Genomic DNA, 25134 nt, shown 5'->3' on the forward strand with positions numbered 1-25134 from the left:
ATTTATGATCCGTATATTTTCTCTCATTGTCAGATAACATATTAGAATAATTTACGCATTGTTACTTAATTTTAACAGAACAAGGATAGAGATAATATTGTATAAAAGACTAGAAATAAAAGGAATCAATTAATATTAAAGTTTTGTGAAAATAGTTATAAAACGTACGAAATATATAAAGCATTTATCAAGCTCTACTACAATATAGAATGCGAAATACTACACAAAAAGTAAACTCGTTCATATCTTTTTCGCGTGCTTATCATTAGCTCTTTTTTTTCTTCAGATAATAATTCTCGCTAGCAAATATTAAGTTACGTCACACCGCAACTTAGGTTATATAAGACAGTTTATTATGTGACGTAAAAAAAGAGAAACATGACACAATTCAGCTCGTAATACTGACAGCAATTTTCACGGGTCAACTTTCTTTTTGCAATAAAGTGGAACGCGGATTTCGTCAGAGAGACAAGAGATCACGTAGAAGGCGGGAATCACAAGTACGAAGATACATAATATTTTACTTACGCTTCGCAATATGGCTGTTTGTTGAAACCTTTGTACGTCCGCATATTCAGGGTCATACCGCAGCCCTGGCACTTGAAACATTGCTTGTGCCATATCTGTAACAAGGAAACGCTGTTATTCACATTCCATATCAATTTGTCAGTCTTACACAGTTGCGAAACGAGCAGCGCGGAAGAAAATAACATATATATAATATAGTTGTACACTTTGAATTTCAACCAATATAAAACGCAATTTATTATGAATCACGATCTGATATTGTACTGTATGCAGCACATTTTATCTTAGCTTTCAATAATTACATTGATAAATGTTAAATATAGATTTTTTTCACTAATATAACAAAATTATCTTTAGCAAATCTCATTTTAAGAATATTCTACGTATTTATTTTTGCGCATTTTCTATTTTTCGAACTTGTAAACGTAATAAAACTGTCACGAAAATAATTTCATGAAATTTTATTGAATTGCAATAAACATCGGCATAAATAATGATAAACAATATCGACCATGATAACAGTAACGACAATGATATGTGCATTCTTTATCCGGATTCTTATGAATTCAATATCTCAATGATAATTATATTAATACGAAAACAGTACGATTTTTAAAATAATGAGATACACATATTGTATTTAACATTCAAAATTAATAATTTTCGTGCTCTATTAATTGTATAAGATGAAAGTATTATAATATTACGTCAGCAGTTTTTAACATGATAATAAATAAAATTCATTGATAGTTTCCGTCTATTGTTAATCGATGCACATTGAAACGAACGTTTGACCAAATTATTCGCAGACCGTGAGATTTCTCAAGTTTATATTAATAATTGCGTACAATCATGAACATATCGTAACATCATTTTGCATATCGCGTATATACGCATATCATAAAATCGTTTTGCGAAGGATAAAATAGTAAAACAAAAATATAGGAACAAATAAGAATTAATTACTCTGTTCTAAACAAAGTTAAACAAAAAGAAAAAGATTTTCTAGCCATTTCATTCTGCAGGTAAAGAGGAGATGATCTTTATAACCTTATCCTTATTATTAGTTGCCAATAACTCCATAAATTACTATTAATGACTTCTTGCGTTCTGTTTCGAAAAATAATCATATGCCAATAACAATGCACTTCGGATTGATTCGCGAAGTTTACGAGCCGATAAGGATAAGAAATACGATTTTTTAATATCCGAGATAAGATCCTGCAGACGGGTTAATAATAAAGCGTGATTATTATAATTTCCCCTACTCTTCCTTCATTTTTAAAGAGGTTGAACGGTATTTAGTTAGATCTCTTAGCCCTGCTGCATCATACTCAATTTGCCATTGATAAATAGGGTAAATGGCGTTCGCATATTACAATGTTCGCGTAAGACGAGCATTAGCCAAATATGTCTGCTACAATGTAACAGCTATGCATAATCATCCTCTCATAATCTTATTCACAAGTATCATAGAAGCTACGTTAAAATGCTTCAAATAAAATTAAGCAATGTAAAGTGTTTGAAGCGTATATGGTAAGATTGGATCATTAATTTTTCTGATTTGTTTTAACACAGCAACTTTTAATCTTAGATTTCGCAATATACACTGCTCAAAAAATTATGGCATAGAAAATATTTGCCGAAATTCTTCTTACCGTTGTTCTTGGCCTTTGGGCCAAGTACTGGCCGGCAGATTTAATGACTGGTCAAAACACGAGCCAGGAGCTGAAAAACGGGCGCGCACGCGCGTGTGTGTCCACAAACACTATTGCCATAACTCCACTATAGCTTCCAGTCATTAAACTCGCCGGCCGGTACTTGGCCCAAAAGCCAACGGTAATTTTGAAGGGCTGTAACTTTGCGAAAAAGAATCGTAATGACTTCGCTTTTTTTCAAATTGAAGTGGAAGATTTGAACTTTACGACGATGCAAGTGGCGTCCTCGAAAAAAAATTTTTCACGTCCGTGCATTCCGTCAAACTTTGCAATTTTCAGTATGTCAAACATTAAATTTCAGGGGTTACAAGGATTCCTGAGTGTATCGCGTGCAAAAAATGGAGGTACATTAATAGAGGTATCTTAAAGTAGAGACGTCAAGTTTCATTTTGAAAAAAATCATTCGTCGATAATTATTCATGAAGCGATCGACAGTCAAAGCTGGCCAATTTTCGGCAAATATTTTCGGGCATGTGAAGTTAGCACTCCGATATAAAAATTTTGTAGTTCCAATTAGAGTTTCAGCTTCTTTTTGAAGAGTTTTAGAGTTTTTTAATAATAATTAAAAGAGTTTCGACGATTTATGTCATTATAATAGCATTTAAAAAATGGGGTACTAATTTCACACTCGATTTCAAGAGTTCAAATAGTTCTGAACAACTCGTTTACTTTGTTTTTACCTCATCTAGAGTTCCTGATAAATAAAAAATATTTTTGATTTTGCAAAAAAATTTTAAAAATTAATAAAAAAAATTTTTTTTATTAGTTCTTATGATTAATTACAATTTCTCTATATATTTCTAAGAGTTCCTGATAATTTTAAAACAATTTTTGCAACAAGAACTTAAAAATACAACTTTAAAATAATCATCGTTCCATAACACGATGTTCAGATTTCAACTTCTATTGTAACAATTTCAGGATATATGGTTAGTACTTTAAAAGTTATAAAAGTAATCCTAATGATCAAAAGCGATTCAATTAATAATTAAAAAGTTATTCGACTCGGAAGAACCTCGATGCCGATTTTGTCAAAGTATCGATAAAAATCATTTTGAAGAATTCCAATAGTTCCCGTGCCAGATTTGATTAGTACTTTAAAAATTATAAAAGTAATTCTAATGACCAAAAGCGATTCCATTAATAATTAAAAAATTATTCGACTTTAAAGAATATCGGTCTCTAATTTTTCAAAGTATCAATAAAATTTGTCCAAATTTTTTACGATCAAGTAAGATAATTATTAATCGGATTGCTTTCGGTTATTAAGATTACTTTCATAACTTATAAAATACTAATCAAATCTGGCGCGGGAACTATTGGAACTCCCCAAAAAAATTTTTATCTATATTTTGAAAAAATCGGTACCGAGGTTCTTCCGAGTCGAATAACTTTTTAATTATTAATCAAATCGCTTTTGATCATTAGGATTAATTTCATAGCTTACAAAATAGTAACTAAATCTAGTGCTGGAATGATTGGAATTCTTCAAAATAATTTGTATCGATACTTTGAAAAATCGATATCGAGGTTTTTCAGAGTCGAATAACTTTTTAATTATTAATCAAATCGCTTTTTGTTCAGTAATAATTATTTTTATAACTTTTGCAATAATACTAACCATAATAATGCGAGAACTACTAAAATTAAAAAAAAAAAAAATTTTGTCGAGTCTTGTAAAAGTTTTTGATGGAGATTGTTCAGGTTCAAATAACTTTTAAATCGTTGGATATCGTTTATTTTGGAAAATATAATTAATATATCATGAAGAAATGGATTTTCCTAAGTTAAACGTTGAGCAATAAATTCGATATTGTATATCTTGAGAGCAATAAATTAGGAAAACATTTTGAGATCAAAATCATGACAGCAACTAATTGCGTTCATGTACTTTACTCTTGTATAATATAATATATAATAAAAATATTGCGCCAACTAATACAAAATTTATTTATTATTATTTCTAATATTAAACATTGTACCAAATTGTAATGTGATTAAAATAGTGGAACATATTTAAGTGAAAGAAATTTTTTCGGTCTTTGCTTCGCGTGACTTGGCGCGAGACACTACCGTGTCTCTTGATTTTCCTGCTAATGGGTAGAAGTAATAAATTCGCGCTTAGAGCAATAAATTAGGAACAATTTAAGACTTAATTATGCACTATAGCCGAACCCGATTTTTCATGGTGGTCAAGTTAATAAGGGTACCGAAAATAGCACTTGAAGATACGGGGGGAATTTCACATTTTTCGCAACTTTAAGGCGGTATAACTTTTTTGTTATCAATTTTAACACTTAAGTTGTTAAGGATAATTGAATAGAACTCTTTGAAGAACTATCAAAACTCTCAATAAAACTACCCGTTACCGATAAAAATTTTCGTTTTTATAAACTTCAAACATTTTCTAAGTCTAAGGGGTAAACATTTTTCTGGGTAACCGGCAGTTCTGTTGACAGTTCTGGCAGTCCACCAAAAAGTTTTATCGATAATTATTAACACTCAAAACGCTACAAAATAAATATGTTCTCGCTAGTTGAAATCACGAATCCGAAATTTTTTTAACGATAAGTTCCATAGGGGTAAAAAATTTTCATAGCGCTTCGAATGTTAATAGTTATCGATAGAATTCTTTGGGGGACACTCAAAACTCCAATATCTTTTTAAATTTAAAAAATGGGGAGTCAATTTCACAAAGGTCATAAGATATCTCGTCATTATTATAAAATGAGACTACTTTGAAACCTCTTTGTTACATCCCGTGTTAGAAAATGAAAGAATTATCTTCAAACTATTTGATATCTTCTTGCACAATAACAAAATAAATTAGTACAATGAAGATAATATAAGTTGTGTAACATTTAAGAAAAATTTCAGAGAAAATATCCAAAAACTTCCAAAGATACTCACTAGTTGCGTTTCCATTACACTTTACAATCGCAAACGGCCCGCGATTTTCTCATAGAACTTCCTTTCTATTGCAAAATAGCAAGCAAGAAGTTGAAAGGCAATGTGTTTTAATGATCCTTTCAAGAGCCACATGTAAGGCAACAATCGTGGGGGCAAATAAAATGGATTCATAAAACAATTTCATGAGAGAACTTTAAATTAAACTTCGTATAAATAACAATAGTCATTGGACATTTCTCTCATATTTCTTTGAAAAATAATCTTAAAGAAAAAAATGACTTATTTACTAGAACATATATCAATATAAAAACAATTCTTTTTATTAAAATTATCTCAGTTGATTACAATAATTATGCGATAAAGTCAATAACTTCAGCATTTATCTTATCTTAATCTTAAAGAACCGGAAGATAAATCGAAGCAATAAATAAATGCGACTTTAATCGTGTCAACGCTAAAAACAAACATTGCAAAGAGAATAAAAAGTTTCATCGGACAATGAAACTTTCTTAATTCCGCAAAGTATCGACGAATAGCCGTGCATTAAATACAACATCGAAGGAATTTCTTTCTTTTTCATGAAACGCAGCACGTATTGATTTCTAAACTATGCGGAGACCAAGTCGCAGATGTCATTTCACGAGACAATGCCGGAATACGATCAGTAATGAATGCAGCGATACTTTATTTTTATGGTGCGGCGCAATATATGTATCTGCGAAACATATGTATATTACGATTACACGAGTGTATTGTTAGACCGCTCGAGACATGCTCGTAATTTGGAGCAATTTCATGTTTTATCGTTCGATATGTTGCAATTAAATTTTAATATGATAGTATAGAAAAAAAAAATACAATTTGTGTAAAGATTTGTGATGTAATTAATTTAAATTTTTTATTATACCAAAAAATAAAGAGTTACAACTAATTGTAAGTAAAGAATAATTAAATTATTTCTTACACTATTATAATTCTTAGAAAACACATGTTCATTAATTATCTCTGAATGTATGTATATATAAGTTTGTTTTTAATTTGTAAGATATAGTGCAGATTATTAATTTATAAGATGTAATGTACAGAGTTATCTCTGACTGCATAAATCTGATAAGTTTGCATCTAGAGAATAACATTGTACAGTGGCTTTTTTTATCGAGTATTTTCATCTGATTTCGGAATGTTTTTTACCAATAAAAGCTCTTGTTTTGCAAGTTATTTTGTTTACAACTGCTGCACACACACACACACACACGCACACACAATACGCACACACACACAATACGCACACGCACGCACACACACACCACACTATATACAAGGTGGACCAAAAGTCTGAATACAGTCGAATATTTCGTAAACAATGCAATTTTGAAAAGAAAGTTTTAGATAAAAGTCGTAGGTTTACAAAGACGCATTGAACGATAATATCTAATTGATCGTGGCATTGACCCGACCACGGTCAGGTCAAGGTTAACTTAATTTTTTTCAATGAAAACCTCTATTTTTTATTACAAATTGTTGTAGCTTATCTCAAGAGCTTTTCAAAACACTATAATAAAATATTTAATTAAATATTTTTTGAGTTATTTTATATCTTAATCTGACATATTTTTATGTAAAAAATAAAACGTAAAATATTTAGTTTTCGATAATCTTATCGTAATACTTTCATGTACAGAATAATGAGATAAATCAATTGGTATAAAGAAAATAATTGTTTTCAAGAAAAAGTATGTAATTACTGTATGTAATTATAGTTATTTACAAGGTATTTTTTAAATTAACTAATAAAGGCTCTTATGAATATACAATATCATACAAAGAAAATAAAAGGCAATCAAGCGCAGTAATTTGTGCGTATATGTTTTATTACAATCAAATTACAAAATTCAATGTAACCTTGATATGACCTTAACAATGCCATCCAACGTCTAACTAATATTTCGATCTCCTTTCCTCCTCAGAACCAAACAACTTTTGTCTAAAAAGTTTCCTTCTAAAACTTACAGGTTTTGAGATATTTGGCTGTTAAGATTAAAAAGACACCCTGTAGAGGGGGGGGGGAGAAGGAGGAAAAAGATGGAGGGAAGGGGAAGAAGGAAATTAATTCTAAAATATTCTCTTTTTTATTATTTTTTTGTATTAAATGTTACATTTGGAAGTCTTCAAATATTTATGAAACAAAGCAAAATATACTTTATTGAATGAAATCTATTCAATAATTTTTTTTTTTTGAGAAAAAAGATTATTCGTGAGGCACAAAAATATATTTTTATTTAAAAAGGAAGGATGGTATTTATAAATCAGGACTCTGTCATCAACAGTAAAAGTTCGACTATGTAGTGAATTGTCGAGGAAGTGGCAGTCGGTGGAGTAATGACAATCGGATGATAATCTTTACTTTGTAATATCTCTCTCCGTGTTACATAGTTATCTGATTAGAATTCGCGTATTATCGCAAAGTTACCGTATTAGTAAAAGCAGAGCATTGTTGGATTATTTCATATTCATCATTTATCAATGTGATTCTTGACAGAACACTCATCGTAATGATATTATAGATTAGAAATAAATATGTCATTCATAAAAAAAAAAGATTATTATTGCACATAACGATAGTCCCGTTTATTCCGCGCCTTTAGAGAATAACGCATGAAATGCGTATCTCTGTATGGTATCATATTCATGCCTTCGCAATCGACATTGAGAAACAACCGGATGCCATTTCGCATCGTTGGCATAGCAACCATATTTAATGATTTAAAATCAGTGGATCGGGAAAAGTGAGAGGTCCAGTCACTTATTCGGATTGTAGATAATTGAATGCAAAGAGTATTATAATATAATGAATAAATAAAGAATCAAAAGCACTTGATTGACAGCAATAACAGTTTTATAAATAATATATAGAATATATTCAGAAAACATTATTATTTCTCTTTTGATACTAAACATGATAAATATTAATAAACTGATAATCCAGCGATATCGTTTGTACAAAAAAAAGACCAAGAAATATGGTAATTTTAACATATATCGATATAAATGCGTAAAACTTGCCTCTGTCAACAAATACACAAGTATGTTGTCTGCAGAATATTTTGTCGCGATTTTCTTGAACGATAGGAAAGCAACAGATTGGAACCTGACTTGTTAAAATCGCGCAAGCAAAAGCCATGCAACAGAGATTCATTGCGGTTTCTTTGTAAGTCGAACGCTATATGTAAATATATTTAGATACCGAATATTATATATCATTTTTATACTCAACATTGAAAATTATCTTATTCTCAGATATAAATTCAAAAATAAATTAAAGCAAAATAATAAATTGATTCGTAAAAATTATGTAGAAATTATTCAATATATTATAAGTTACAATATATTATATATTTATATATTATAGTATAATATATTAATAGTATATTACATAATATATATAATACAACATGTTGCTTATATAACTAATACATTTCTAACATCAAATTTTTAAAAAAATATATTAATATTTTATATAACAGTTATACCCACATGCAGTTGAGATATTCTTAAAATTATTACCTTGATTTACAGTCAATGTAAATTGTTAATGTATTACGTCAATGTTATTATCTGTAAAAACAAGGTTAAAACTAAGTTTCATGGTTTTGAACATAAAATGTGTGGATCAAGTAAAATCTTTCTAGCTGGAGGTGTTTCGGAAATGGAAAGATGTTTTTTGATTTTCTAAATAAAAACATGTTTTATAACAGAATTGTAGTACATTTCTTCTGGATGCAAACATTATAGATTGTTGTGTGTGATGTGACTCATAGTTTTCAGAAAAAATAAAATTATAAGAAACTATCATTCTCTTACTAATTAGAGTTTTGTTTATATATTCAATCTAATAACAACAATTAAAAATTTATGTGTCAGATGTCAAAACTTTGAAAAACATGAAAATGTAGTAGACTGTTCTACTATTTCTTCTGAATATCTGCGTAAATCCCAAGCATAATTCTCTTAACAGTTTGGAAATTATTTAAGTTTAAAGTTACTACTGATTCTTATGGAAAATCGCATATTGTAGCACTTATTGATAAATTTGACAATAAACATTGCCAACGAAATAGAAATTTACATATATATTATTAAGAAAACTTTAATAAATATTTGAGCAAAACTTGATTTAGATCCATTTATTCATTTAAAAGTTATTTGCTAAAAATTGTAGAAAAATATTATCTGTTTCTCTCTCTCTTGCTACAAATAAATCGTTTCTTCTGTTTCTTGCAGTTGATTTCACAAGAGGTATTCATAATCAAAAGTTTTTGTCATAAATTAGGAAAAATATTAATTGCAATTATTTTCTTTTACAAAGAGTCAAAAACTATATTATTTTGTAATACTTTAATTGTTTTTATAATCCGGATTTATTTATTTGATTTTTCAAACAGTATAAACATAAGAAACATGTTTTCTTTTTAAATTTTGATAATTTTTTGCTACTATTGTACGGTCACAATATCTTTAATATCGACGATGTTGTAAAATATAAGCAGATAAAAATGTATTATTTTGTTTTGAAGATATTTAGCATCTGTTAGGCATTTGTTGTGTTATATTGTACAATCTTTCAATCTATATTATAAAATATACATTAATACCACAAAAATATACAAAAAAAAAGTAAATATAATATCAATCTATTACGAATATTTCAAAAATATGCCAAACATGTAGAAAGTTTATATGCAAAAACATCTCATATAAATCACCCATCTCGTATTTTTAACAATATTGTTAAACCATTTCAAAAGATTACAGTACCTTTTGTAAAAAATTCAAAGAAAAACAATATAGCAAATGATGTAAAATAAGTAAAGCTAACATTAGACGGTAATGATTTCTTTTAGTTATTTTATTTTTCTTGCAAATCACCATCAGAACTTGACTAAACAATAATTGCATTAAAAAAAATAATATACTAAAAAATCCCGCTATAAAAAATATATATAATTCCATTTAAAAAATTAGAAACTAGCTTGAAATCTCCGAAATATCCTCACCCAGAAAAATTCTATTTGATCCATTTTGTATTAAAAATATGCAACTTTTATTTAACCCATTTCTCTCTATACTCTATACGTAATAATGTACATAATAATATATTATATAGGACGTAACCCAGACAGCACAAGACATCCTCAGGATCATCCTGAATATGTTCAGAACGGTTCAGAACATTTATAGGATGTTTTAAGGTATCATTATAAATATATTTTATGAAAATTTAATATGCATACATGATTACTTTCAGTTATGTAGGTTATTTAATATAATTTAGAAATCTTAAGTATTATAATAAATATTAATGTCCCATAAATGTCCACTGGATAACCATAAGATGTCTGTAGGATATCTGTCTATATTATATTGGATGTCCTTTGGATTTCCAGAGGACATACCAACATGTGTTATCTGGCAATTAATTGATAACATATTAATATCGTTTAATCTTAATAATTAGATTTGATGTAAACGTTTTCGTATATCTAAAATTATTATTTATTTAATATTTCATGAAAAATGTTACTGTGCTCAACATTTCAAAAATTTTACAAAAAATAGTATTCAGCTGCTACTCCGTTTGTTTATCGCTATGCGACGCGCTATGCATCCATCTCGTATTTCATTTTCAGTCTTGAGAATTATATAAAGTTTGCAAAGAGCAATTTCTAAAAGATTAAATATATAATTATTTCTATCAGTTCTTTCTAGTCCATTTCAACATAGGGAATTCAAATATTGGATTAATTGTTTAGAAATTGGGCAGATAAATGTCCGAAAAAGTTAAAATCATCTGTTTATTATCTACTTAAGATGTAAAAAATATATATATATATATATATATATATATATATATATATATATTACATGTGCATATCTATACATATATTAATATCATAATGAAAATTTTAGCTCTTATGATAGTTAAAGTAAATGTATTAAAAAAGATATTGGAATTGCAGTATTTTCAATAACTGTGAAATAATACGGGGTGTCCTATTTTTAAGAATCCACACAAATATCTCAGAAATTTTGCGACATTTTAAAAAATATTTCAAATAAAAGTTGCAGTATTTCAAGGGGGACATAAGTTGATGTTATAATAACGTTTGTTGATAACGATTTTCAAGATTATTTCAAGGTTAACTTTATTTTTTTTAATGGAAACTCTTTTTATTTATCGCATATTTTTGTAGTCTTTCTTAAGATCTTTTCAAGACACTATAATAAAGTATTTTTTCATTAAGTATTTTCGAGTTATTTTATATCTTAATCTGATATATTTTGATATAAAAAATAAAATATTTTGTAAAATATTTTTAGTTTTTGATAATTTTATCGTAATACTTTTATACACAGAATAATGAGATGAATCATTGATGTAAAAAAAAGAGGAAAAGAAAAAAAGGAAAGAAATAAAAATATTTAAAAAATATTGTAAATAATTACGTACTTTTTCTAGAAAATAATTATTTTGTTTTATACTGATTGATTTGTCTCGTTATTCTGTACATAAAAGTATTACAGTAAGGTTATCAAAAACTAAATATGTTATAAAATATTTTATATTTTATATAAAAATATATGTCAGATTAAGATATAAGATAATTCCAAAAATACTTAATAAATAAATACTTTACTATAATGTTTTGAAAAGGTCTTAAGAAGGACTATAAAAATATGCGATAAAAAAATTAAGGTTTCCATTAAAAAAAATAATGCTGATCTTGAAATAACCTTGACAATCGCCATCTACAAACATTACTATAATATCAACTTATGTCTCTCTCGAAATACTACAACTTTTATTTGAAACATTTTTTAAGATAACGCAAAATTTTTGAAATATTTGTGTGGATCTTTTAAATTAAGACACCCTACATATCTCTTTTAAAAAAATAATAATTAAACATGTTAAAACCAAAAGATCACGTTTAAAATAACAACTATTTGCAATTAAATAATATGTTCTTATTATACACAAGAGAAGAGATTGAAGTTTCTTATCTAATTGTAAAAAAAACAAATAGACTTCTTTTTGTTAATAGAATGTAAATCAATCACCATGGAGACGCATTCTCGCATAGAATGCAGTTTGCATAACGTGAGATAAAAAAATAAAAATAATATAGAAAATCTAATAAATTTAAACATCCTGAAGTATCAATATTTTATCCATTTTTTATCCTGCATCACAATCTTTTTACATTAGTTATATTTTTTTTAAATAGTAATAAATATTTTTACAATACTATTGTTAATTATAATAATCAAAAAAATGTACAAGAATATATATTAATGAGAACAATACAATTAATATTTGCTTGCAAAACATTATATATAGAATTTTTTATTCATACAGAGAAGGGAATCAAACGTATCTCGAATTAATTGTTCATTTAAAAAAATATCAGAGATATGGGATTGAAACTATAGATATTTCGTCTGAGAACAAAAAAATTAATCGAAGAGATCATTCTCTAATTCCGACTAGCTTAACCATTGAAAAGTAATGCACAAAAAGAAAAAAGAGGGGGGGGGGAGACAAGAAGGGTAGGAGAGAGAGGGAGACAGAGGGAGAGGGAGAGGGAGAGGGGGGGGAGAGAGAGAGAGAGAGAGAGAGAGAGAGAGAGAGAGAGAGAGAGAGAGAGAGAGAGAGAGAGAGAGAGAGAGAGAGAGAGAGAGAGAGAGAGAGAGAGAGCAAAAGTACCCGCTATCTTATGGTGAGATTTTATTCGACGAGAAAGAGGCCAGTTAAGAACGAGCATTTTCCTTCATTGAACCTTTTCGCCTTTATCTCTTATATCTATTATGACCGTGTAGCGCAATGCGTCTTGTCTCAATTTTTCTTTATACAGTGCCACTCTCTTCCATTTATCTTTTCTTTTTCTTCAGTCTCTTCCAAAGAACGGGAGAAATGCAGTTGTAACTTGCGACCGTAATTTCATAAGACATGGAGAACATGCGATAAGAACAGGCATAAACTCTAGCGTAAATAATGATCTACATGCAAAATGCGTAAATCACTTTATAAATAATCTTATGGTAATCTTATGGTAAATAGAAAAAAAAGAAATATAATTACCACTTTTCGTTGTATGTTATCTTGAATGATATGTACGTAGAGTAGTTTAATATATTACGTATAAATAAATATTATAATATACGAAGAGATGGATGAAGTTAGCCTCCTCGATGTTAGAGCCCGGGCACATAAAAAAACTTAAACAGTAAGACTTAAGATGTAAGCGATTTGACCAATTATAATCGAATAGTAAGGCAGTCATATTGAAACGTAAGCAACGTTGAAAATTCCGTATGGATGAAATTCTTAAGTCTTCAGTCTTACTACTTAAGTTTTTCTATGTGCCACTGGTTAACTTTGAAATAATTAAGTATTTTTATATGATTCGATTGCATATTTGTTTGCATATGAATGCCCTTTCTTTATTTTTGTTTGCACATCTCTAGTATAAAAGTTATTAAAGAAAACCATTAGAACTGCGGAAAATCATCAGTATGACATTTTTATGAAATGTCGTGCTGGGGGTAATTGTTAAAAATTGTTTAAAAAATAATAACCAGTCGGAACTTCATGTAAAAATGTTTTTAAAGCATAGAACTTTTCTAGAACTGTCGAAAATTACCGTTAGAACTACGGAAAATCATCGACACATTTTCACTAAGTGTTAATATGTGTTATGCTGGACGTAATCGTTAAAAATTGTTTAAAAATTAATAATTTCAGAATTCTCTGTAAAAATGTTTCTAAAACATAGAACTCTTATAGAACTGTCGAAAACAATGGTTAAAACTGCAGAAAATCATCAGCACGATAAAAAAATCAAATGCCATGTTGGGCATGGATATTAAAAATTAATTAAAAATTTTTAATTGGTGGAATATTGATCTGAAATTGCATATATGTGTCCTGAACTTGAATAGAACTATCCGAAACTCTTATCAAAACTGATAATATTCAACGCGTTTTAGTACTTTAGAAGGAAGGGTGTCGTGCTAGATTCGCGAAGTTAGTACGACATTTATTCAATTTCGATTTTTTAATATAAGAAATGCGGAACTCTTTTTAATTTTTATCAAGAACTGTAGAACCATGAAAAGTGCTTAGAAATTAGAACTTTTAGTATTTTTTTGAAATTCGTAGAATGTCGTACCACATTCACAGACATGACTTAGGTCATTGACGATTTACTAAATAGCTTTCAATTAGATTATTTATTTAAATTTAAAAGTTTTTTACATAATTTTGGATTCAATGTCAAAATTGTTAAATTCAAAATGCTGGACTCAATATGGCGGATGTCAAAACTTAAAAAAATGTTTAGATTGCAATCTAAACATTTGAGCCCACCATTTTGAATTTGATAATTTTGACACTGAATTCATATTCACTAACCTAAAAAACTCTTAAGTTTAAATAATAATTGAGAAAGCTATTTGGTAAATCATGAATGATCTAAGTCATAGTTAACTTCTGTATACACCCTATATTTATATATAATCACGGGTCTCTTATTAACCATAATCGACACCAAAAATTCCTTTTGAAGATTGAGAGTCCTAACATACTTTATTTTGATTGTAATAAAACTTCTCCAACACGTCACATATTGTAACTATAATATGACAAAGTTCGTGAAAATAACACTTTTTTGCAACTTTAATTACAATTTTTTCAAAATTTTGACGCGATGGAGCAATTTAAAAACCGGATTCGTGTTCAGCGTCCAAAAAACTATAAGAAACGACTAGTCCCGTTTCGGTGTTCGAAAAAAGTCATTTTTTGTTGAACGGTGTTATTTATATAATATATGTACAGAACTATATGTACTAATTGTTTTAGAATAAATAAAACTTTTGAAAATCAATCAATGTCTCATATATATGATATATTGAACTAAAATGAGAACTAAAGCCGTTGTTCTATTAAAATTTTAATGTATTGTATGTCAGTTGAGCTGATATGTAAAAATACGCCTTTCTCGGGTATAGTCAATTAATGAAAAAAATATTTAATATTATTATTAAATTGGAACTCTTTAGTAAACGCAATTGATATGCAAGAAGAGTCTCTCTTTCTCCTTTCTTTCTTTCTTTTTCTTTCTACATACAGGATGTCCCAGACCACCCGTGCACCCCTTTTAAAATGAAAATAAATGGCTTTCATAAAAAATCGCGAATATTTTTTAAGTAAATCGGGTATGTTTTATCGAATGGCGACATTTTCAACTTTTGATTCCGACCGGAAATACACCATCCGGATTGGAAGTTGAATTTTTCGAGGGGAATATAGTATTTTTTTATTACAGATTAGAAATGTACGTGAAAAAATAAGAAACTTTTGTATCAATAGTTTGTTTTTTCTGAAAGTGCCTCTAACCTTAAAATTGATCTTGAAAGCAACCTAACGTCGCAGCGAATGGTGCTCACTTTAAATATTTTGTTTGAACATATGTACCACCCTACTTACTCAGAAACGTGTATGCGAACGTTCATAAGATACCGTACATGCAAGCACACACACATCCTTGTCATTATTTACGCCACAAGAACATTTGAAGTTCATAATTTCATCACAGTTACTTTCAAGGTCAATTCTAAGGTTGACATAGACACTTTCAGAAAAAATATTTGATACAAAAGTTTCTTATTTTTTTCACGTACAATTCGAATCTGTAATAAAAAATACCATGTTCCCTTCAAAAAATTCAACATCCAGTCCGGATGGCGTATTTCCGGTCGGAATCAAAAGTTGAAAATACCACCATTCGATAGAGCATATCCGATTTACTTAAAAGATGTTCGCGATTTTTAATAAAAGCCATTTATTTTCATTTTAAAAGGGATGTACGGGTGGTCTGGGACACCCTATATAAAGAAACTGCTCACATCGGTCATTCAACGTAAGGATAAACAAGACAAAGAATATCACGGCGAATGGAACTGAGGACGACTCAGTGAGCGGAACTAAGCAAAAACGGTACATCCTATAATTTATCGCAGAAAAAATTTTAATCTGTTTTAATGCTCAAGCTTTTCAACATCTTGACAACAACCGCTAGAAAAAATCAATTGATATACCATGTAATATTAAAGTAATATTAAATAAATTAATATTGTTTTTTCCGAATAATTAATTTTATGTGATAGGTCTTTTAATGAATTTATCTTTCATTAAACGTGATTATTTACGATAAAGTCATATTTATTTTACATATGCAATAGTCTTATCTTATGTATTGTGACAGTAGCAACAATAATCGATTAATTTTTTAAACCTAAACATATTAAATTTTTCTTAATAATAATTTGCGTTTAAATAATAAGTATCATTAAAAATAAATAAACACACACACACACATACACACACACTCTTTCTCTCTCTCTCTCTCTCTACTGCAAATATTACAGTAAATTCCTGACATAACGCGTTTTTTTTAAGATTAATTATTTTATATTTTTCCTAGATAAGTTTATATTTATAAATTATATTTAAACGATATATACATATGTATATACATACATATACAGGGTGTCCCATTCTAAATAACAATCTCAAATATCTTTTGAACAATGCATTTTAGAGAAAAATATTTCAGACAAAAGTTGTAAGATTGAAGAAAGCCAATAGATGATCTTATTAGATTTTGGATTGGGAGTCCGTGTTGGATCCAATAGTGCCCAAGTCAATTTTTTAAAATAAAACCCTCTATCTTTCATAGATTATCTCGAGAGCTATTTAAAATACTATAATAAAATATTTTTTCATTAAGTATTTTTTAAGTTATTTTATATCTTATATCTGACATATTTTGATATAAAAAATAAAATATCTTGTAAAATATTTAGTTTTCGATAATCTTACCATAATACTTTTATGTACAGAATAATGAGACAAATCAATTAGTATAAAAAAAATAATTGTTTTTCAGAAAAAATATTTTGACTTCTTCAAAAAATCCTGTATTCTTGGTAATTAAATATTTTTATAATAAACAGAACTTTTGACCAGCATTTCATCTTTATACATGAAGATATACGTTTTAGGGGCAAAATAATTGTTTAAAAAAATTTCTAATTGTTTTTATTCTCAGAACTCTCTGAAAGAATGCCCAGAACTATATCAGAACTGCTTTAGAATAAACAGAACTCTCGAAAATAGAATGGCATTTCATCTCTATACCTATAGATATAAAGCTTGTCTTTATTTCAACTAAATTAATATTTTTTTGCTTTTAAAAGAAGTTTTAAAAAAGTAGAACTCTTTCTAGAACTCATATAGAACTATAAATCTTTTCAATTCTGACAATTACTGATAAGGAAAATGTTGTAGGACAAAGTAAGACTGATGAACTTAACGTCTCAGTTTGTCTTAAGGCATTTTTGATGCTTTAATGGCTGGAACCATTTGTTTAAACCTTAAAGAACTCTAGAACTATTGAAAATAAAGCCGGAACTATTAATTATTTTTGAGTTTCCACGAAATGATACGCCAATTTCACACACATTCTTGTCTATATAATTTGCCGAAATTTGTCGAAATCGACTCAGCCCCTCCCCCCCCCCTCACTATTTAAAAATACAAATATTTAATCAATCTTTGCGGTAGAATTAGGAGTTGTTTATGAGTTTTCAAACTAATATGGTTTTAATTTTTGAGCTCATGTCCTTAAAGCATAAAAACGCCCCACATCTCCCTGTGGAACAAGAAAGAACTATATTTAAAATCAAGGAAATTAACTATTTTCCGACTAAATATTGTTTATCAATTTATGAGCTTGCAAAATATGCAAATTTCGATTATTAAGCTGCAACTCCTTTATAATAAAACCAACCCACATCTCCCCGGCACAAGAGAGAACTATACTTAAAATGAAGGAAATTAATTATTTTCCGACTAAATATTGTTAATCGATTTATGAGCTCGCAAAATGCGCAAATTTCGATTATTGAGCTGTAAACTTTTTACAATAAAACCATCCCACATCTCTCCGGCACAAGAAAGAACTAAAATGAAGAAAATTAATTATATTCCGATTAAATATTGTTTATTGATTTATATATAAGCTCGCAAAATACGTGCATTTTGATTATTGTATTGTAACTTCTTTTGCAAAAATACTATTATATTTCTGCCAATGATAAAATTATAAATTATAAACTCTTGCAGAAGAAGTTACAATACAACAATCAAAATACACGTATTTTGCGAGCTCATAAATCTATAAACAATATTTAATCGGAAAATAATTACTTTCTTTCATTTTAAGTATAGTTCTCTCTTGTACTAAAGAGATATGGGTTGGTTTTATTGTAAAGGGATTGCAGCTCAATAATCAAAATTCGCATATTTTGCAAGCTCATAAATCGATAAACAATATTTAGTCGAAAAATAATTAATTTCCTTTATTTTAAATATAATTCTCTCTTGTGCCGGGGAGATGTGGGGTGGTTTTTTGGATTAAAAGGATGAGCTCAAAAATTAAAACTATATTAGCTTGAAAGCTCATAAATAGTTTCTAATTCTGCCGTAAAGATTAATTGAATATTTGTATTTTTAAGTAGTGGGAGGGTTGAGTCGATATCGATTCAGCTCCCTCACAAAAAGTATTAAATTTCCAATGTAAGGAACTCAAAATTTTTAAATTGCGGGATATAAAAGCTCATAAATAACTCATAATTGCACGCTATTTGTTTTTTTATTTTTGCAAGATGGGAGGGCCAACTCGATAGAGGTGAAATATATAACAAAGGATAAAATTATATCAGACAACTATATTAAATTTTTGCAATCTAAATTTTTAGATACTACAGAGTTATAACATTTAGTCACATCATTGCAATTGGTATGCAAACGGTATATTCTGCATGTTCTCCCACTCCGTTTGACCATCTCTTGAAAAATGCTCGTACCCGTTTCCTATGCGCCACGAGCACAATATTACATTCTACTATAATGATCGAAATTCTTAACGATAGATTGCCATGTTATTGTTAAAAAACACGAGATTATATTTAATGAGAATGCAATTTGGTATACTTATTTATTGACATTTATAATTCATATCAATAACCAAAAATAAGAGAGAATCCCGCTTATTATATATATAATATTTTTATAGATAACAATTAGACGAACATTAAATGAATTACCAACAAAAAGAAAGAGAGGAAAGGAGAGGGGGAGAGAGAGAGAGAGAGAGAGAGAGAGAGAGAGAGAGAGAGACAGACAGACAGACAGACAGACAGACAGACAGACAGACAGACAGACAGACAGACAGAGATATTCGAGTCATTCTGAAAGCAGCCGAAGTGCGTGTAATCAAACGATTGTTCGAGATGTTCATCTTGTCTTATCTTCCCGTCTTTATATCTTTAAGTTCTCTTTATTTATTGCGCCTAAAAATAGCTACTTAAAGTTACTTTTTTATTTAGATAAAAATATAATTTCTATATAGAAAATATCATGTATAATTATAATTAATATCCAACTAATCTCATATTTTTGTCCCCCAAGGTGCGCAAAAGATATGATCTATAATCATTTTTCATAAGAAAGAAATAAGAAAGAGTACTTGAAGTTGGCTCCGCACTTTTTGAATTTTATATTTTTCTCAATTGTGCTGCATTGTGCTATGTTTGTGCTAATTTGTGCCGCAAACCGCAGCTCGATAACATAAAGCATTTTTCAGAAAAAAGAGAAAACCAAATTTGTATCAGCCCAGCACTTTTCAAATTTCGAATTTTTATTATCTGTGCTGTATTGTGCTACGTTTGTGTTGATTTGTGCCACACAAAAAACTTGATGACTCAAACAACAATAGAGATAATAAAAAGAAACAAATGCTCACTGACTCCGCACTTTTTCGCGATTAAGCTCAAGTTTTTTTCCTAAATTGGTACCAATTTGTGGCGTGTTGTGCCGTTGGAAAAATTTTAATATCTTATTCCGTTTCGCTAAAAAGAAATCACAAAAATACATTAAAAAAAACATATATAAATTATACTGCAATGCTAATATAGAATTTCTGCAAGTTGTGCCTTTTTACTATGTTAAATATAAAATAAAAGCAAAAGATAAAAATCTCGAAAAACTTAGGGATTATAATAAATTCATGAAAATAAAAATTCATGAAAAAAGGATGGGAGTAAATAAAAAATTTGACATTTTCGGATTTTTTTTATTGTGCCGGATTGTGCTAGAGGAGCACAACTTTTCCAAATGACAAAATTTCCTCAGATCGCTAGATTTTGCATCACAGGCAAAGTTAGGAATCAGACGTTAGGAATAAAAAATTTCAAACTTCTGTAACTTACGCACGCTGACAGATAATCGAATTCTGCGAGTTGTGCCGAGTTGTGCTATTTAAAATCTACGAGGCACATGCATAAAAAGCAGGAATTATCTTGAAGATTGATAAAAATTCTTGAAAAAAAGGTGGTAGTGAATAAAAAATGTCATTTTTGAATTTTCTCCAGTTATGCCAAATTATGTTAAACGAGTACAACTTTTTTTATAATAAAATTTGAAAGAAATTTGAAATATTAACTTTTTTGAATTTATCTCTGTTCACTTGACATGTGTTGTTCATTGATCTTATAGAAACCGCATTTGGTGTGACACAGAACCAACGACGTGGACGTAGCGGTAATCTGGTTCCTTCTTATATTTTTGTGTTTTTTTTTGTTTCATTTTTTTTGTTATTTCGTTTTTTTTTATTTTTAAATAATTTTATACTTTTTTTGTTTTTTTAATTATATATTACACGACATGTACAGAAACATTTCTAAAAAATGTATATGATATAATATATAATTAAAAAATATAAAAAAAGTATAAAATTATATCAAAATAAAAAAAAAAAAAAACAAGAAAGAACCAGATTACCGCTACATCCGTTGGTTCTGGGTCACGCCAAATGCGGTTTCTATAAGATCAATGAACAACACATATCAAGTGAACAGAGATAAATTCCAAAAAGTTAATATTTCAACTTTCTCATTTTATTATAAAAAAAAGTTGTACTCGTTTAACATAATTTGGCATAACTGGAGAAAATTAAAAAATGACATTTTTTATTCACTACCACCTTTTTTTCAAGAATTTTTATCAACCTTCAAGATAATTCCTGCTTTTTATGCATGTGCCTCGTAGATTTTAAATAGCACAACTCGGCACAACTCGCAGAATTCGATTATCTGTCAGCGTGCGTAAGTTACAGGAGTTTGAAATTTTTTATTCCTAACGTCTGATTCCTAACTTTGCCTGTGCTGCAAAATCTAGCGATCTAAGGAAATTTTGTCATTTGGAAAAGTTGTGCTCCTCTAGCACAATCAAAAAAATTCGAATATGTCAAATTTTTTATTCACCCCCATCTCTTTTTCATAAATTTTTATTTTCATAAATTTATTATAATCCTTAAGTTTTTCGAGATCTTTATCTCTTGCTTTTATTTTATATTTAACGTAATAAAAACGCACAACTTGCAGAAATTCTATATTTGCGTTGCAGTATGATTTATATATGTTTTTTAAAATCTATTTTTGTGATTTTTTTTAGCGAAACGGAATAACATATTAAAATTTTTCCAACAGCACAATACGGCACAAATTGGTACCAATTTAGGAAAAAAACTTGAGCTTAATCGCGAAAAAGTGCGGGGCCAGTGTGAGCATTTGTTTCTTGTTATTATCTCTATTGTTGTTTAAGTCATCAAGTTTTTTTTGTGGCATAAATCAGCACGAACGTAGCATAATACATCACAGTTAATAAAAATTCAAAATTTTAGAAGTACGGGGCTGGCAGAAATTTGTTTTTTCATTTTTTCTGGAAAATGCTTTATGTGATTGAGCTGCGGTTTACGACACAAGTTAGCACAAACGTAGCACAATGCAGCATAATTGAGAAACATATAAAATTCAAAAAGTGCAGGGCCAACTTCACACACGTGATTACTTGACACTAAAGACTGACATTTTCATTTCTATTTATTATTCAATTTTGTTTATTCGATTTAATAAATGATCGAAAATATAATATTAAATTTAGATAGGTGCACGAATCTGTGCGATAGTTTTTAGTAGAAAATACTAATTGTGTATCAATAATATATACAGTCTAGTAAAGATTGTGCCAACGCTTGTGAGCGTATAGAGCACAGTAAACTGAACAGAAATGTTACAGAAAAGTCCTGTAACATTTTTTTCTGTAACGCTTAATAAATGAGTTATTATTGAGTAAAGTTTGCCAATCAGCGCCGACCTTTAGCTGCGCGCCTGATAGTGTGCGTGAATGCTCCGTCGCTACGGCGGCACACACTACCAAGCGGGTGGCTCACTGAAATGCGTTCGGCTAAAAGTCGGCGCTGATTGACCAAACTTTATTCAATAATAACCCCTTTATTAAGCATTATAAAAAAAAATGTAGGACTTTTCTGCTCAGTTTACTATGCTCTACCCGCTCACGAGCGTTGGCACAATCTTTACCGAACACCGTATAGTATATTCAATTCGAATTCGTTATAATTTATAATATATATATTTTTATAATATATATATATATATATATATAAGAATGAAAGTATATATATATATATATATATATACTTTCATTCTTGTAACACAATTGGAAATTTCATCTCGCAATTTTCTATTAAACAATTTTCAATTTTCTAAGTTGAGCATCTCATTCATGTCGCGAAATCGGTGCGACAATAAAAATACATGTATGATTCCCTTTTTAATTTCATCCATTTGACATTCATGAGAGATATTAATGGATATGAGAGAAATCATATAATTTTTTTATTATATTACAAGTCTAGTCCGCTCGAGTCGCGTCATATCGCAGCGCAACAAATAGACGATTCCCTTCGGCAAGCGTGGAGCGTTTCGTTCTGCGTGCAGCGTTAAGCACGCGTGGCATCACGCACGCACGCACGCACGCACGCAGGATGGAGAAAGACCGACATGCCACGAAGGTCGCCGAGCCCTTCTCAATGGAACGGTACATCTCTCCCGCAATGGTCAGCTCTCTTTCTCTTTCTATCTCTCTGTTTTTATCTATTTTTCTTTATGTATATCTCTTTTCTTCTCACGCCTCATTTCTCGAGAAAAGCACTTCCTCGAAGATCAGACTCGAGAAGAAGATCCTCTCGATCGCGACGAACAAAGATACCATAATCGAAGCTTACGTACTTTGTCGAGGCATTTGAGCTCCTCGATTGGATAGACCGTTTTCTCACAGCGAGCACACGTCTTGCTCATCTTTCTCTCCTCTTCTTCGGCTACGTCTTGCCGTACAATATCTCTTCCTCTCTTCTCCCGTATATTCACCACCACTCACACACTTTAGTCTGTTTTCCGCGGATATTATGCACGCTTTTTGTCTATATCCTAATTTTTCAGTCCCAAGCACTGAACGATAGTAAGCACACATGCATACACGCATAGACGCACATATGCACGCACGTATGCACGTATGTGTGTGTGGCGAGGAGTATGTCGGTATTTGCACGTGCGTGATATATACACTAGCGACACATCCGAACGACCGAACTGCTAAATATAAAGTTGCCTGCTCAAATCGTTAGCACCTGCTTGTGCTCGCAAAAATCCGGCGGGAAAAACGCCGTGATGACTCGACTGTATTTTCCAATTAACTGTCGACGGCGGCTTTTAACGCACTGCTTGTTTCTCACTTCTCCGAGTTTCTTCTCCCTCCCTTTATTCTTTTTGCACGAGACACACGGAAACGTAGCGGAAACACTCTTGAGCTCGTACGGGCAGCAACCGCATCAAACCGTACTGCCCTCTCGTCCTCTCGACTATCCACAAAAAAACCGTCAACTGACAGCTATGGTGGATCGCACTACACTAGTCAATACGGCGACTGAACTGACGACTGACGACTTGTCGCGTACGCATACTGCGAACTGTGAAATTGTGAATGCCGCGTCACGTGATACGATTCGAATGCGCAAGCGCAAGATTCAGGGCCGGCGCGATCATCTCTAGTACCATATAATAGTTTGAAAATTGTGGAAAAATCGTAAAATGTTTTCAAATATTTTTTAAAAATTTCTCATGTTTTATATTAATTCCTTTCACCGTGGAAATAATTACTGGTCGCAGAAAAATATATGTATCACACAACTTTAATTAGATATTTGACCAAAGATATAAAATTTTGAAGAAATTATATAATCCCATGCAACACAGAAAGGTTGCAGATATTGCAGAATAATAACAAATCAAAAAGAAAAAGGCCAATAGGAACCCGGACGCGGTATTTATTGCGTAATAATTGTGTGCTGTTTATTTAACAAAAAATATTGATGAACATGATATAAATTAGTAAATAAACATTATAAAATAACAAAAACCAAACGTTTCTTTATCAATAGTAATAATCTAATATTAGTATAAAGAAAGATCTAGTAGAGTAATGTATCCGGAACGCAACTATACTTATACTAATATTACAAGATTATCCAGATCGCAGTCCACACAGAACAAAATATCGAATAGATATCTAGTGAATATCTACATATATCTATTTTATGTCCATGTCTACTATGGATAACTAGCAAACACATTTAATAGGTGAATAAAATATCTATATTTTTCAAATAACTAACGAGGATATTTAACAGATGTGTTACATATTATCCATATATCCGTGTCCACTAAAAAGCTGCTAAAAATATTCATTAGATATACACGTGCTATCCATATATGCATGTCTACCAAGTAGTTACCAAAGATATCTACTAGATACGTACGTGTTATTCATATATCCATGTCCATCAAGTAGTTACCGAAGATATTCACATGTTATCCACATATCCATATCCACCAAGAAGCTATCAAAGATATTTATTAGAGATTTACGTGTTCATTT

General features: G+C 29.7%; 1 protein-coding gene across 2 annotated transcripts in view; it reads right to left on the bottom strand.

The window, feature by feature from the left end:
• LOC138940167 (LIM and SH3 domain protein F42H10.3-like) overlaps positions 1 to 24134 on the bottom strand; it is a 48008-nt gene extending 23874 nt beyond the window's left edge. For both annotated transcript variants that reach the window (XM_070308754.1, XM_070308753.1), the window contains exons 1-2: positions 23430 to 24134; positions 529 to 623 (exon numbers count right to left, since the gene is read on the bottom strand). In XM_070308754.1, the coding sequence (XP_070164855.1) occupies positions 529 to 623; positions 23430 to 23498 (164 nt within the window). In that variant the 5' untranslated portion in view covers positions 23499 to 24134. The remainder of the gene's footprint in view (positions 1 to 528; positions 624 to 23429) is intronic.
• Between the last annotated feature and the right edge of the window lie 1000 nt (positions 24135 to 25134).

This window comes from Polyergus mexicanus, unplaced genomic scaffold (assembly GCF_030449975.1).
Source record: "Polyergus mexicanus isolate NDT 795.1 unplaced genomic scaffold, iyPolMexi1.0 SCAF_16, whole genome shotgun sequence".
In the NCBI taxonomy this organism is placed as follows: domain Eukaryota; kingdom Metazoa; phylum Arthropoda; class Insecta; order Hymenoptera; family Formicidae; genus Polyergus; species Polyergus mexicanus.